Below are 15000 nucleotides of genomic sequence, written 5' to 3'. Positions count from 1 at the left end.
CAGACGAAGGACCTGTTGGTCTCTACTGCTACATAAGAACAGGTATGTGTGGGAAGGGGGGGGTGGGGGGGGATGTGTAGAAAAATAAGCATATTCTGGTGATTTGGTACCAATAGAAGCCAGGGAGGGGGTTTGGGGGTATGCACATGTACGTTACAGTCTTCAATAAATCATGTCTGAATCTGTCTGAAAAAAGCAGGATTTAAAATGTATGAAAACTGCAAAGGAGTCTTGATGTTAAAAAGAAATACAAAAAAGAGAGCAACTGGAGTGGACTTATAAGAACTGGAGTGGACTTATAAGAACTGGAGTGGACTTATAAGAGCAACTGGAGTGGACTTATAAGAACTGGAGTGGACTTATAAGAGAGCAACTGGAGTGGACTTATAAGAGAGCAACTGGAGTGGACTTATAAGAGCAACTGGAGTAGACTTATAAGAGAGCAACTGGAGTGGACTTATAAGAGCAACTGGAGTGGACTTATAAGAGAGCAACTGGAGTAGACTTATAAGAACTGGAGTGGACTTATAAGAGAGCAACTGGAGTGGACTTATAAGAGAGCAACTGGAGTGGACTTATAAGAACTGGAGTGGACTTATAAGAGAGCAACTGGAGTGGACTTATAAGAGAGCAACTGGAGTGGACTTATAAGAGAGCAACTGGAGTGGACTTATAAGAGCAACTGGAGTAGACTTATAAGAGAGCAACTGGAGTGGACTTATAAGAGCAACTGGAGTGGACTTATAAGAGCAACTGGAGTAGACTTATAAGAGAGCAACTGGAGTGGACTTATAAGAGCAACTGGAGTGGACTTATAAGAGAGCAACTGGAGTGGACTTATAAGAGCAACTGGAGTAGACTTATAAGAGAGCAACTGGAGTGGACTTATAAGAGCAACTGGAGTAGACTTATAAGAGAGCAACTGGAGTGGACTTATAAGAGCAACTGGAGTGGACTTATAAGAGCAACTGGAGTAGACTTATAAGAGAGCAACTGGAGTGGACTTATAAGAGCAACTGGAGTGGACTTATAAGAGCAACTGGAGTGGACTTATAAGAGAGCAACTGGAGTAGACTTATAAGCGTGAAATAGGGTAAAGTCCGAAGCTTATAGCTTAAGATTGATGATTTGTGTGATGATGTATGATTGATGTATGATTGATGTATGATTGATGTGTGGCTTTATTGCTCCGGCAGGAAAGAAGATGAGAACATTCCGCTTCCTGTAATTGGCTTTGGATCGTTTGATCTCCAACCAGTTCTTAATGCATGAAATTGTAGAAGACAGTTCACTTTTAGAAATCAACATAATTCAATTCTTTGGCAAATAACTGCCTTGATGACTAAAACAAGGACCTTGCATAAATCAACTTGACTTAGGACTGTACTACCGTTTGGACTCTGTGTCGGAGTCCATAGCAACAAGGAGGGAAATATTATCTAGACGTCCTCAAAGGACATATTTTTACAGTCATTTTTAGTACCTTGGTGGAGACCATACATAAACAAGCACATTCCTAGTTATCAATCAATTGCATAACACTTTATAACGATGCTTATTCAACAGAGATAAATATAGTGGTGGGCATATCGTGGAGAGACAGAGATGAATGTTTAGTTTGTGCCACTGTTTAAAACTGTCAGGTTGAGGTTCTCACAGTTGCATATTGACCACAGGCTGCAGATAGATTGATTGTTATACAAAAAGAGAATTTATGAAAAGTAATACTAGCATAGTAGCATAGAGGTCATTATGATACAACTCACCGATAAAACTGAAGTCGCAGTTCAAAAGTATTTGTCACTTTCTACTGGTCCACGAGCCATAGTACGCTCTCAGGGAGGAGACAAGAAGACATACTCCCACTCCTCCCTCCAAAAGGTCACTGTAGTCCTCAGAATCCATTTGAAACCCAGGCTATTCCGTCTTTAGAAAACGTCCTATTTCACTATCTGCGGTGGCATAATGGCTGTCTTTGGCTGCTGCGGCGTCTTAGTCTCTGACGTATCCAAAGTCCCCTCCTTGCCTTTCTTCCTGGGTGGCTTTTTTATGGGCGTCTTCTTTGTGGGTGTGGGGTCCACCGTGGGGTCCCCCCCTGCCTTTGAGCCGTTCAAGTCCTGCTTCTCCGGGCTCTTGGCTTCGGGGGCCCCTGGGTCACTGGTGACGGGTGCCACCATCTTCTGGAGGCTGCCGCTGGTGGGGAGCAGGGGCTTAGTGGCCCCCTGCTGGCCCAGGCTGGTGGAGGGGGTCCTCTTTGCCTTCTGCGGAGGGGTGGGCTTCTCCCGGGTGGCCTTTGGCGTGGACAGACCGTTGGTCTTCATCAGGCCATTCCCCTCGTTCCTGTTGATGCTCTGGGTCTTCTCTTTGAGTTGAGCGGCCAGAAGCGTGGCGGCCTCCGAGTTCATGTGAGGGTGGTGAACTTTGGGGCTCTTGGGTGGCTCCTTGGGGGACTCTTTCGCGGGACTATCAATGTCCTTCTTGTCGGGCGAGTGGCTATGGAAGATGCTGATCTTCTTGAGGGCATTCTGGACCACGCCGTTGATGTGGTCTATGTGGCTGCCGTGTTCCCCCTCCCCAGACTTGCTGCCCCGCTGAGGCTTGTGTCTGTTGGGGGAGCCGTTGGTGTCGGCTCCTTTCTCCTCCTGATTCTTCTGCCTTTCCTTGGCCTGCTCCTTCATTTTCTGCCGCTCCTCGCTCCGGGCCGAGCCATCGCTGGAGCTCCGCTTCTTCTCTTTGGGCGCCGCGGCAGGCTTCATGACCCCCTGCTGCTGCTGCTCCCCTGGCTGGGGAGACCCCGTAGCGTTTCCATGGATCCATGACACCTTAGGCTTGGTGGACGGGTCCGGCGGGCGTGGTTTGGTCTTTCCCGGGGAAGGGGGCGGCCTGCCGTTGCGCTTGGCCTCCGGGGTGGGGGTCCCGGTCCCCTCCCTGCCACCACCACCACCCTCTTCCTCCTTCGACTGCTTGGACAAGCGGGTGATCCGTGCGTAGAGGGCCCCGATAGCGGACTCCGAGCCACTGGTGGAGCCCTCGCTGTCGGAGGACTTGAGCAAGGGCTGCTCGCTCCCCTCGGGCCTGTTGACGCTGGTGTCCTTCAGGGAGGTGTACTCACCCGCGTCCTCCTCGCTGGCGGACGCTGCTGACCTCTCTGGCGCCGGAGTGGGGCTGCTCTTCTCCTTGCTCTCGGTCACAGATTCTGTGGAACGTCGACAGATACATTCAAGGATTATTCATCCAGTTCAGTACAAAACGCGCTAGCCCTCAAAAACTATAGAGCTTTTGTCCCCTTGCCATTGACAATGAAAGGAGAAATTAGGTCAAATGGCCGCCAAATATGACGTAAATTTGTACGACGACAAGAGCGCCCCCCCTCACTTATATATCACCAAATTGATAATGCTCATAATAGGACGGCACAATTTCTACTCACTCTGTCTCTCATTGGTGGACTATTTGGATAGGTCAGAAACCTGCCCGTCTACCAATGATGTCACTGGTAAGCAGGTTTCTTGACCTGTCCACAGCCCTCCTCCGAAATACAGACCGAAATGGCAGCATCTTATGATGAGAATTAGTGATGACCAATACTACGAAGATAGGCTGAAAACGGTTTGTTAAGTATCATTTTATACAGTACAAATATTTCTTTCACCCACATTTTTTTGGAAACTTTTGGCCTATAATGACATGCCCAAAACAGGAATCGATTATGACTTGATTAGTATTATTATATTAAATTGGATTAAATCAATTAGTGTCATTACCACGGACCCCCTTAATATGATGTTTTGTGATGTTTGCTGTGATGATTGTCTTGTTCCTGAAGCTAGCTAGTGCCCAACCGGGGGGTCAAAGGTCATTCCTCTGGTCCAAATCATTTCAACTGCACTGCAATCTAAAATAAATATGTGCTTAAAAAAAAGCCTGACTCGGAGGGTTGTTTCCACACACACACACACACACACACACACACACACACACACACACACACACACACACACACACACACACACACACACACACACACACACACACACACACACACACACACACACACACACACACACACACACACACACACACACACACACACACACACAAGGAGTGAGTCATACACTTTGAACTAGCGCCATATGCTGACTTTGACCTTTCCGTTTCCTGTTTGTGCTGCGCCGCAACGCATCCACAGAGGCCAGTAAGGAGCTGAGGCGAGATGGCGTAGGATAAGTATAGCCGCCTATCTCCTTCCTAATGAGATGGACAGAGGTGGGGTGACTCACTATGTGGGACCAGATTTGACTGACAGACTGCCATCGCGCAAATTACAGCTTTTCACCAGAGGAGAAAAACTTTTTTTGTTTTCCTTTTTTCAAACGAGTTAATAGCACAGGCAGACTCTTCACATACTAGAGTGTGTCTGAAATAAGTGTCAGAGCTGAAATCGACATGTAAATATGAAATAAATGCTTAAACATGTAGCTAGGTGTAATGTTAGAGACCACAGAAGTGAACCTTTCAAGCCTGTTTTCTCAACTCGCTGTTTTCTGCGAGACATTAATTACTCTATAAGCCATATCTCCAAAACTGGTGGGTCAAACTGAACAACCAATATGTAAATTTGAAGCTATGATTCCCTGCTTTCATGACATGAAAAAGACGAAAATTCAAATAAATCCAATGGCAGTCCCTCAGTCAAATGTAGTCACATATGTTTCAGTGGTTCTAAAACTATTTCATGTCAAGGACTCCAAAAATGATATGTAATTGATGGCGGATATCAAAATACACCCCCATCTCAAAATATGTTGTTCCTGCTATATTTTTTCAAAATATAGCAGATCTACAAGCTCGTAGTGCGGCACTCGGTGCAACGCTACGAGCTTGTAGATCTGCTCATTTTCAACAGCAACTATAATAACATAATGCTTAAAACACCAAAAGGGGTTCCCGTCCTGAATGGGTTAATTAGACCCGAAATTTAAAAAATGTCTTATATATATCTTATAATGTCAATATTTCATGTCAAGGACCCCAAAAATTATATGTAATGGCCGCCGACCCCCATCTGAAAATATGTAGTTCCAGGAACCCCTCAGATTCAGAAGCAAAGATTTGAGTTAAAAAAGTTCGCTCTGAAAGAATATATATTCAAAGATTTGTGCCGATTTTTAAAAAATATCAGACCTACAAGCTCATAGCGTGGCACTCGGTGCCGCACTATGGGCTTGTAGATCTGATATTTTTCAATAGCTAAAGTATAACATAATGCTTAAAACACCAAAAGGGGTTCCCGCCCAGAATCAGTTAAAGAGGGAGTGCCACAATTTTTGTATTTTTCCAGTTTTTCATGAGTCTATGAGGTGACAGTACTTCATTAGACACCCTGGAGTCGTTTTTATGTGCAATGGTGTATTAACTCTGTATTTAGGGTTTCTTCCTGGAGGCTGAACCCTTGACAGTCAAACGGGCCAATGAAATAAACAGTAATATAGTGACATCACATTATCAGCCCCTCCCCTAACCCCTCCTCCTTTATCATACTACTACAGCTGTGGGTGCGGCTTCAGTTCAGGTGGATCACCACCCATCACCACCCACCAGGCAAACCAGGCATACTTAATGAACTGGTGGGCATGCCCACATAAAAACAACATTTTAACAAATACTGTAAACTTTTTTGAAAAAATTATACCTCCTTATATAACAATAAGACCTGATGATCATGTTTTAGGGTGGAAACAAATCACGGCACTCCATCTTTAAAGGGTTGCGTACGTAGTTATACCTTAATTGCCATGATGTAACTCCAAATGTGGCCAAAAAAATTAAAATAATTGCTCTATTCTCCTTATCGGCAGCTCTCAAGTCACTTTTTAGTACGTAAACAAACAAACATTCAGACAATATAGTTTTTTTTAATAAAAATGTTAACTTCCTGATGATGATGCTCTATAATATAGAGCATATAGAGTCTATATTGTCTGAATCAACTTCGTTTGAGTTTGTTTACGTCCTAAAAGAGTGACTTTGAGAGCTGTTTCAGCTACAATGTAAGTAAATGAGGAACATATTTTGAATCAATCAATTTCAAAATCACTGGAGCAATTATTACTTCTTGTAAAGAGATTATTTCACTTTCAAATGAAATCAACATCAGTCACTATAACCAGGGATATGGGCGTTTAAGGGATCTGTCATGGTTCAAATGGAGTTTAAAATTACAAACATGTTTGAAAGGGAATTATCACTAATCCGACTAATCAAATTACTTGATTATACATCTGTGACAATTTGTTAGTGTATATAAAACATTGCTTATAAGATCATTTGAGTTAATCAAAAGGGAAATCCATAATTAATGAGAAAACAATCAATAGTCGCATCCATAGATGCTGTGTTTTGTATTTGTTGATGACATGTATTATTGTGTTATTATTATTTTTGTTATTTTGTCATGCTGATGAATTGAATAAATAGGACCACAGTGGAAACAAGTCTCCATGACTTTTTACTGTTATCCATTTAGCCTTAACCCATTCTGGGCGGGAACCTCTTTTGGGGTTTTAACTAAACATTATGTTATACTTTAGCTATTGAAAAATAGCAGATCTACAAGTTCATAGCGTGGCACCGAGTGCCGCGCTATGAGCTTGTAGGTCTGCTATTTTTGAAAAATTGTGAAAATGCGGCACAAATCTTTGAATATATATTCTTTCAGAAGACTTTTTTTTTATTTCGACATCAGGCCTCAGGATCGGTGCCGGACATTTAGCTGACCGTCGTTCAGCCTTCCCTGCCTATGATTAAAGGGACACTTCACCCTTTTTGCGAAAAGATATATGTTAATGACGTTTAGAAGATTTAGAACACTTTCCTGGGGGGTCTTTATGTGAGTAATATGTGGTTTTAGATTTTTTTTAGATTGTAGCAGTGAGCCCAGTGTCTCTGATGTCATGGACACTGTGGCTCACTTACTTCCTGGACTACAATTCCCATAATGCTTTGGTGCACTGCTTCTCCTTGTGGATAGGGGGGAGGGCTGTCTTACTGAGACACCATGTAGTCCAAGAAGTAAGTGAAACCAGTGTACGGGGCGTGTACGTACCTTCATGGGGCACGCAATAAACCGGCCCGTCATCGGCGCCCTGCGGCGGGGCGTGTACGTACCTTCATGGGGCACGCAATAAACAGGCCCGTCGTCGGCGCCCTGCGGCGGGGCGTGTACGTACCTTCATGGGGCACGCAGTAAACGGGCCCGTTGTCGGCGCCCTGCGGCGGGGCGTGTACGTACCTTCATGGGGCACGGCAGTAAACAGGCCCGTCGTCGGCGCCCTGCGGCGGGGCGTGTACGTACCTTCATGGGGCACGCAGTAAAGAGGCCCGTCGTCGGCGCCCTGCGGCGGGGCGTGTACGTACCTTCATGGGGCACGCAGTAAACCGGCCCGTCGTCAGAGCCGACGCCGCCGCTCTCGAACGAGGAGAAGGACTCCTGGGACGACCAGGACGAGGGCGAGGGCTGCTCTGCCGCCGACGGGGGCTCGATGAAGCTGCAGTTGAAGGTGGTGTTCTCTGGGTCGTGGTGGTGGTGGGCTACTGAGAGAGAGAGAGAGAGAGAGAGAGAGAGAGAGAGAGAGAGAGAGAGAGAGAGAGAGAGAGAGAGAGAGAGAGAGAGAGGAGAAACACAGGGCAGAAAAAAAGACATTTGAATTCAAATGAATGAATAGTTTATTTCAGTCTTAGCAGCAGCAGTGTTGATTTTGACAGCAAATTTTGATTTTAGTTTTAGTCATAGCCTTCGTCGTCATGGACAACGTCACTGCACGGCGCGTTGGCGCGCGCGGTACGTCAGGACAGGTACAATGAAGCAGCGTTTGTCGCTCGCTGTACGTCAGGACAGCTACAATGAAGCAGCGTTTGTCGCTCTCGGTACGTCAGGACAGCCACAAAGAAACAGCGTTTGTCGCTCGCGGTACGTCAGGACAGCCACAATGAAGCAGCGTTTGTCGCTCGGGGTACGTCAGGACAGCTACAATGAAAAACATGTATTCTATAGTGATATTTCATCGTTCGCTTGGCAGTGTGTAGACGAGGTGTAAGGGTCCATTTGGCAGTGTGTAGACGAGGTGTAAGGGTCCATTTGGCAGTGTGTAGACGAGGTGTAAGGGTCCATTTGGCAGTGTGTAGACGAGGTGTAAAGGGTCCATTTGGCAGTGTGTAGACGAGGTGTAAAGGGTCCATTTGGCAGTGTGTAGATGAGGTGTAAAGGGTCCATTTGGCAGTGTGTAGATGAGGTGTAAGGGTCCAATTGGCAGTGTGTAGATGAGGTGTAAAGGGTCCATTTGGCAGTGTGTAGACGAGGTGTAAGGGTCCATTTGGCAGTGTGTAGATGAGGTGTAAGGGTCCATTTGGCAGTGTGTAGATGAGGTGTAAGGGTCCATTTGGCAGTGTGTAGACGAGGTGTAAGGGGTCCATTTGGCAGTGTGTAGACGAGGTGTAAGGGTCCATTTGGCAGTGTGTAGACGAGGTGTAAAGGGTCCATTTGGCAGTGAGTAGATGAGGTGTAAAGGGTCCATTTGGCAGTGTGTAGACGAGGTGTAAGGGTCCATTTGGCAGTGTGTAGACGAGGTGTAAAGGGTCCATTTGGACCATGGATTATGATAACTGCAGTCGACTCTCTCACTATATCAACAGTGACAACAGTGTTTCTGAGTGCTGGTACAAGAAAAGAGTGTAAATTGCTTTGAATTAATTATATATATTTAATCCAATGTTAGAGAGGTTCATTTAATATCTGAGCATGCAAAGATGACACACACACACACACACACACACACACACACACACACTCTATCTTCCTCCCTTTGTCTCTCTCTGACTGTCTTGCTTAAACGCAGTTATTTGTACTTCTGACAGCAAAGCTAAAATTGCCATTTTGGACACAAGGAACTGGATGAAGGCACAAATTCAAGAATAAACTATTCAAAAATATTGATAATAGCCAATCTACAAGTATGTGCAGATTAACTATACGTATTTTGACAAATGACACTATCATAGAACGACCGTAGTATGAAATATGGTCGGTAGGGCTTGTCATTTTAAATAGTTCACCCATTCTGGACGTGAACCCGTTTTGGTGTTTTAACTAATCATTATGTTATACTTTAGCTATTGAAAAATAGCAGATCTACAAGCTCGTAGCGCGCCACTTGGTGGCGCGCTATGAGCTTGTAGGTCTGCTATTTTTGAAGCATCGTGAAAATGTGGCACAAATCTTTGAACATATATTCTTTCAGAAGACTTTTTAAAATAGGCCTGAACCGTTCCTCCCCCTTCCTCCCCCTTTCCCTTCCTTCCCCTCCCTCCCCCTCCCCCTTCCTTCCCTTCCTCCCCCCTCCCCTTCCTCCCCCTTCCCCCCTTCCCCCCCCTTCCTCCCCCTTCCCCTTCCCCCCTTCCCCCCCCTTCCTCCCCCTTCCCCTTCCCCCCTTCCTCCCCTTCCTCCCCCTTCCCCTTCCCCCCTTCCCCCCCCTTCCTCCCCCTTCCCCTTCCCCCCTTCCCCCCCCTTCCTCCCCCTTCCCCTTCCCCCCTTCCTCCCCTTCCTCCCCCTTCCCCTTCCCCCCTTCCCCCCCCTTCCTCCCCTTCCTCCCCTTCCCCTTCCTCCCCTTCCTCCCCTTCCTTCCCTTCCTCCCCCCTCCCCTTCCTCCCCTTCCCCCCCCTTCCTCCCCCTTCCCCTTCCCCCCTTCCCCCCCCTTCCTCCCCCTTCCCCTTCCCCCCTTCCTCCCCTTCCTCCCCCTTCCCCTTCCCCCCTTCCCCCCCCTTCCTCCCCTTCCTCCCCTTCCCCTTCCTCCCCTTCCTCCCCTTCCTTCCCTTCCTCCCCCCTCCCCTTCCTCCCCTTCCTCCCCCTTCCTCCCCCTTCCCCTTCCCCCCTTCCTCCCCTTCCTCCCCCTTCCCCTTCCCCCCCCTTCCTCTTCCCCCCTTCCCCCCCCTTCCTCCCCCTTCCTTCCCTTCCTCCCCCCTCCCCTCCCCTTCCTCCCCCTTCCCCTTCCCCCCTTCCCCCCCCTTCCTCCCCTTCCCCTTCCTCCCCTTCCCCTTCCTTCCCCTTCCTCCCCTTCCTTCCCCTTCCTCCCCTTCCCCTTCCTTCCCCTTCCTCCCCTGCTCACTCCCTCCATCTCTGCTCCACATGTCCTTCCCCCTTTCATTTAGAAGCTGCAGCATTCTGCTGACCCTACAGTCTGGGGACAGCTGTGGTTTGAGGCCCACTGACCCACCTGGCATTGAACACACAGACAGCACGGTTTGAGGCCCACTGACCCACCTGGCATTGAACACACAGACAGCACGGTTTGAGGCCCACTGACCCACCTGGCATTGAACACACAGACAGCACGGTTTGAGGCCCACTGACCCACCTGGCATTGAACACACAGACAGCACGGTTTGAGGCCCACTGACCCACCTGGCATTGAACACACACACAGCACGGTTTGAGGCCCACTGACCCACCTGGCATTGCACACACACACAGCACGGTTTGAGGCCCACTGACCCACCTGGCATTGAACACACAGACAGCACGGTTTGAGGCCCACTGACCCACCTGGCATTGAACACACAGACAGCACGGTTTGAGGCCCACTGACCCACCTGGCATTGAACACACAGACAGCACGGTTTGAGGCCCACTGACCCACCTGGCATTGAACACACAGACAGCACGGTTTGAGGCCCACTGACCCACCTGGCATTGAACACACAGCACGGTTTGAGGCCCACTGACCCACCTGGCATTGCACACACACACAGCACGGTTTGAGGCCCACTGACCCACCTGGCATTGAACACACAGCACGGTTTGAGGCCCACTGACCCACCTGGCATTGAACACACACACAGCACGGTTTGAGGCCCACTGACCCACCTGGCATTGAACACACACAGCACGGTTTGAGGCCCACTGACCCACCTGGCATTGAACACACAGCACGGTTTGAGGCCCACTGACCCACCTGGCATTGAACACACAGCACGGTTTGAGGCCCACTGACCCACCTGGCATTGAACACACAGCACGGTTTGAGGCCCACTGACCCACCTGGCATTGAACACACAGCACGGTTTGAGGCCCACTGACCCACCTGGCATTGAACACACAGCACGGTTTGAGGCCCACTGACCCACCTGGCATTGAACACACAGCACGGTTTGAGGCCCACTGACCCACCTGGCATTGAACACACAGCACGGTTTTGGACTGAGCTGAACTGGGTGTATAAACGCTAACAGGACCAACATCAGATGTGTGTGTTTATCACACATACAGTAACAGGCCCGTCCGTTTGTTTAGTATCACACATACAGTAACAGGCCCGTCCGTTGGTTTAGTCCAGATAGAAGGAATCCCCCCCGACTGACTGCGGAGCAGAACTGCACGCAGGTTCAATTCCTCGCCGTTTTCAGGGATAGCGTTTTTTTCACAAGCCCGGCATCTCAATGTTGGGTATACATAATTAACCCATTTTGACCTGAGATCAGATTCTAAAAATGTCTTCTACATCCTGACAGTTTTCTGAAAAAGCTATGTTTCTATGTCAGTCGTTCTTCGATTTTTAAATAGCTAAAGCACAACATAATGCTAACACCAAAAGGGGTTCCCGCCCAGAATGGGTTAACCCCATTCTGGACGGTGAACCCCTTTTGGTGTTTTAAGCATTATGTTATGCTTTAGCCATTTAAAAATAGCAGATCTACAAGCTCGTAGCGCGCCACTCGGTGCCGCGCTACGAGCTTGTAGGTCTGCTATTTAAAAAAAAATCGTGACAATGTGGCGCAAATCTTTGAATACATATTCTTTCAGAGCGAACGTTTTGAACTCAAATTGTTGCTTCTGGGGGGGGGGGTCCCTGGAATAACTTATTTTCAGATGGGGGGTCGGCGGCCAATTATATATAGTTTATGGGGGTCCTTGACAGATAGAATATATATATAATAATAGAACGACTGACATAGAAACATTGGTTTTTTAGAAAACTGTCATGATTTAGAAGAACATTTTGTAGAATCGGGATAAGGTCTAAATGGGTTAAAAAAAAGAAGAATCACATGTGAAGTGAGGGGCGCTCTTATCATCGTACATCATTGTGACGTAAAATAGACACTATATTTGCTCAGATACTATGATGTAAAACTTTCCATTCATTGTCAATGGGAATTTAATCGGAACCAACACTAAAAAGCTGGAAATAGGAGGGTCTATAGCTCCCCTCAAAAAAAGGATGAAACCATATGCTCACACTCTTGTGAGCTTGTAGATCTGCTATTCTCGCTATTCGTTGCACAATGAAGTGCATGAAGCGTACGTTGTTGAGGAACTGATAAGAGATTAGTTTTGTAGATAAAGGGCAGTATTATGCGTGTCTTAAGTACCAGGTCTTATGACCTAACTTAAAGGACCACTTCACCACTTTTCAACATCTCTTCATATAATGGGTCCTCACTAATGTTCATGATAAAACACCACCATTTTTTCCTACTCAGTCTGTGTCTCATAGGAGGGCTTTGGGAAGTTCGGACACCCGTCCACCAGTGACATCATCACTAGGCAGTTTATTTTTTAAACAAGATTTGTTTTAAAATATATTTAGATTTTTATTATCGTGAGAACGATGGCTTCAACTTTTGCATTGCAACTTTTCAGGAAAAGAAAGCCTGCCGTTTCTATTAGCTTGGATTCACCATCGATGATGTCACTGGTGGACGGGTTTCTGAACTGCCCACAGCCTTCCTATGAGACACAGACTGAGTAGGAAAGAATTGTGGTATTTTATCGTGAACATTAGTTAGGACCAATTATAGGAAGAGAAGTTGAAAAGTGGTGAAGTGGTCCTTTAAGACCTGGAGGCGTGATCAATGCCATTTGGCTATTCTGAGTGGCCAAACAGCATTGACCACGCCTCCAGGTCTTAAGTTAAGTCATAAGACCTGGTACTTAAGACACGCATAATACTGCCCTTACTGTTCCTACGTAAACCACATTTCATTTAGAAATTAATCATGGCCACTTCTAAAAGCACCATTAACCCATTTATACCTGAGGACGATTCCACAAAATAATCCTGAACGTTTTCTGAGAAACCTATGTTTCTATATCAGTGGTGCTCAAACTATTTCATGTCAAGGACCCCCAGAATTATCTGTATTTGGCCGCCGAGCCCCATCTGAAAATATGTTGTTCCAGGGACCGTCGTAGAGCGGCACTCGGTGCCGCGCTATGAGTTTGTAGATCTGCTATTTTTCAACAGCTAAAGTACAACATAATGCTTAAAACACCAAAAGGGGGTTCCCGCCCAGAATGGGCAGCTGTATTTATGTTGCATCTCTCCGTCTGACATCCAGAGTTATCGTCACTTCATGGCGTTATTCAAATCCCACAGATTTGCTTACATTCTGGGCCGCAGGGCGACCGAAGTGACCTTGTTCCCCCGCAGCGGTCACTCGGTCAGCCCCATAAATGAAGGGATTAACAGGCTGAACTAAGTGTGTAATGACATGTATTATATACAAAACGTTTTTATCAGCGTGGCTCCAATATGGATCTCAGGCTTCATGTTAGCCAGCACTACATGTCACGAGACAGCACTATATGACTCCACATTTGGGCAAGCTTACTGCATAACGTTTAACCTATTCTGGGCGGGAACCCCTTTTGGTGTTGTAAGCATTATGTTATACTTTAGCTATTGAAAAATAGCAGATCTACAAAACTCGGTGGCGTGCTACGAGCTTGTAGGTCTGCTATTTTTGAAAAATCGTGAAAATGTGGCACAAATCTTTGAATATATATTCTTTCAGAGCGAATGTTTTTAACTCATATGTTTGCTTCTGGGGAGGTCCCTGGAACAACATATTTTCAGATGGGGGGGGGGGGCCGCGGCCAAAATACATAAATCTGGGGGTCCTTGACATGAAATATTGAGCACCACTGACATAGAAACATGGGTATTGAGCACCACTGACATAGAAACATGAGTTTTTCAGAAAACTGTCAGAATTTAGAAGACATTTTTTTAATTTCGACGTCAGGCCTAAATGGGTTAACACTCTTGGTTTAACGCGCTGTTTAACTCTTCTTAACATCCCTATCTGATTGTTTTATCTCCCTCAGCATCGTGTTCTCAAACAACAATCCAATACAGCTCTTCAAAATGTCCCTCTGAACGGCGTAGCCTATCGTTATTTCGATTGGGTCGCGATGTTCGAGTTGAGGTACGACCTTTCTTGTAGAAATTATTCTTAGATTATTTACATTTTTACTCACTCAAGACCATGGCATATTGGCCATTTTGTCACAGCTAAAGGGCTATAAGGCCCTATGCTTAGCAGCAGACATTTTCAAGCTATCAATTGCATATAGTTGCCGTGTGACTGCCATAAGTATAAATCTGCCATTGTATGTTGACAGAAATAACTGCATGCCTTTGATGTCGAAGAAACATGTGACCAAATTTGACTGAGAGCCTGCCATCGCGTAACCTCCAGCTTTTCACCAGAGAACAACTTTTTTTTAAAAATCCAAAATGAGTTTATAGCACAGGCAGACTCTTCACATACGAGAGCATGTCTGAAATAAGTGTCAGAGCTGAAATCGACATGTAAATATGAAATAAATGCTTAAACATGTAGCTAGGTGTAATGTTAGAGACCACAGAAGTGAACCTTTCAAGCCTGTTTTCTCAACTCGCTGTTTCTCTGCAAGACATTACTCTATATTATAAGCCATATCTCAAAAACTGGTGGGTCAAACTGAACAACCAATATGTCAATTTGAAGCTACGATTCCCTGCTGTCATATGACATGAAAAAACGAAAATTAAAAAAAAAAGATCCAATGGCAGTCCCTCAGTCAAATTTGGCCACATATTGATACCGTACAATGATGGAAGTTCTTGTGAATAAACATATTGATACAGTACATGATGGAAGTTCTTGTGGACAATTTAACCC

General features: G+C 46.3%; 1 protein-coding gene across 1 annotated transcript; it reads right to left on the bottom strand.

Moving 5' to 3' along the window:
• Window positions 1–996: 996 nt before the first annotated feature.
• LOC306918713 (uncharacterized protein) lies at window positions 997–7593 on the bottom strand (the record flags this gene model as incomplete). The annotated part of the gene is made up of 2 exons (XM_079531585.1): window positions 997–3196; window positions 7417–7593. Coding segments are annotated over 2 exons (1433 nt in total), but the record flags the coding sequence as incomplete, so codon positions are not given.
• Window positions 7594–15000: the final 7407 nt, after the last annotated feature.

Source organism: Electrona antarctica, assembly GCF_951216825.1.
Source record: "Electrona antarctica genome assembly, contig: scaffold_1326, whole genome shotgun sequence".
NCBI lineage: Eukaryota > Metazoa > Chordata > Actinopteri > Myctophiformes > Myctophidae > Electrona > Electrona antarctica.
This window is presented reverse-complemented; position numbering and strand designations above follow the sequence as displayed.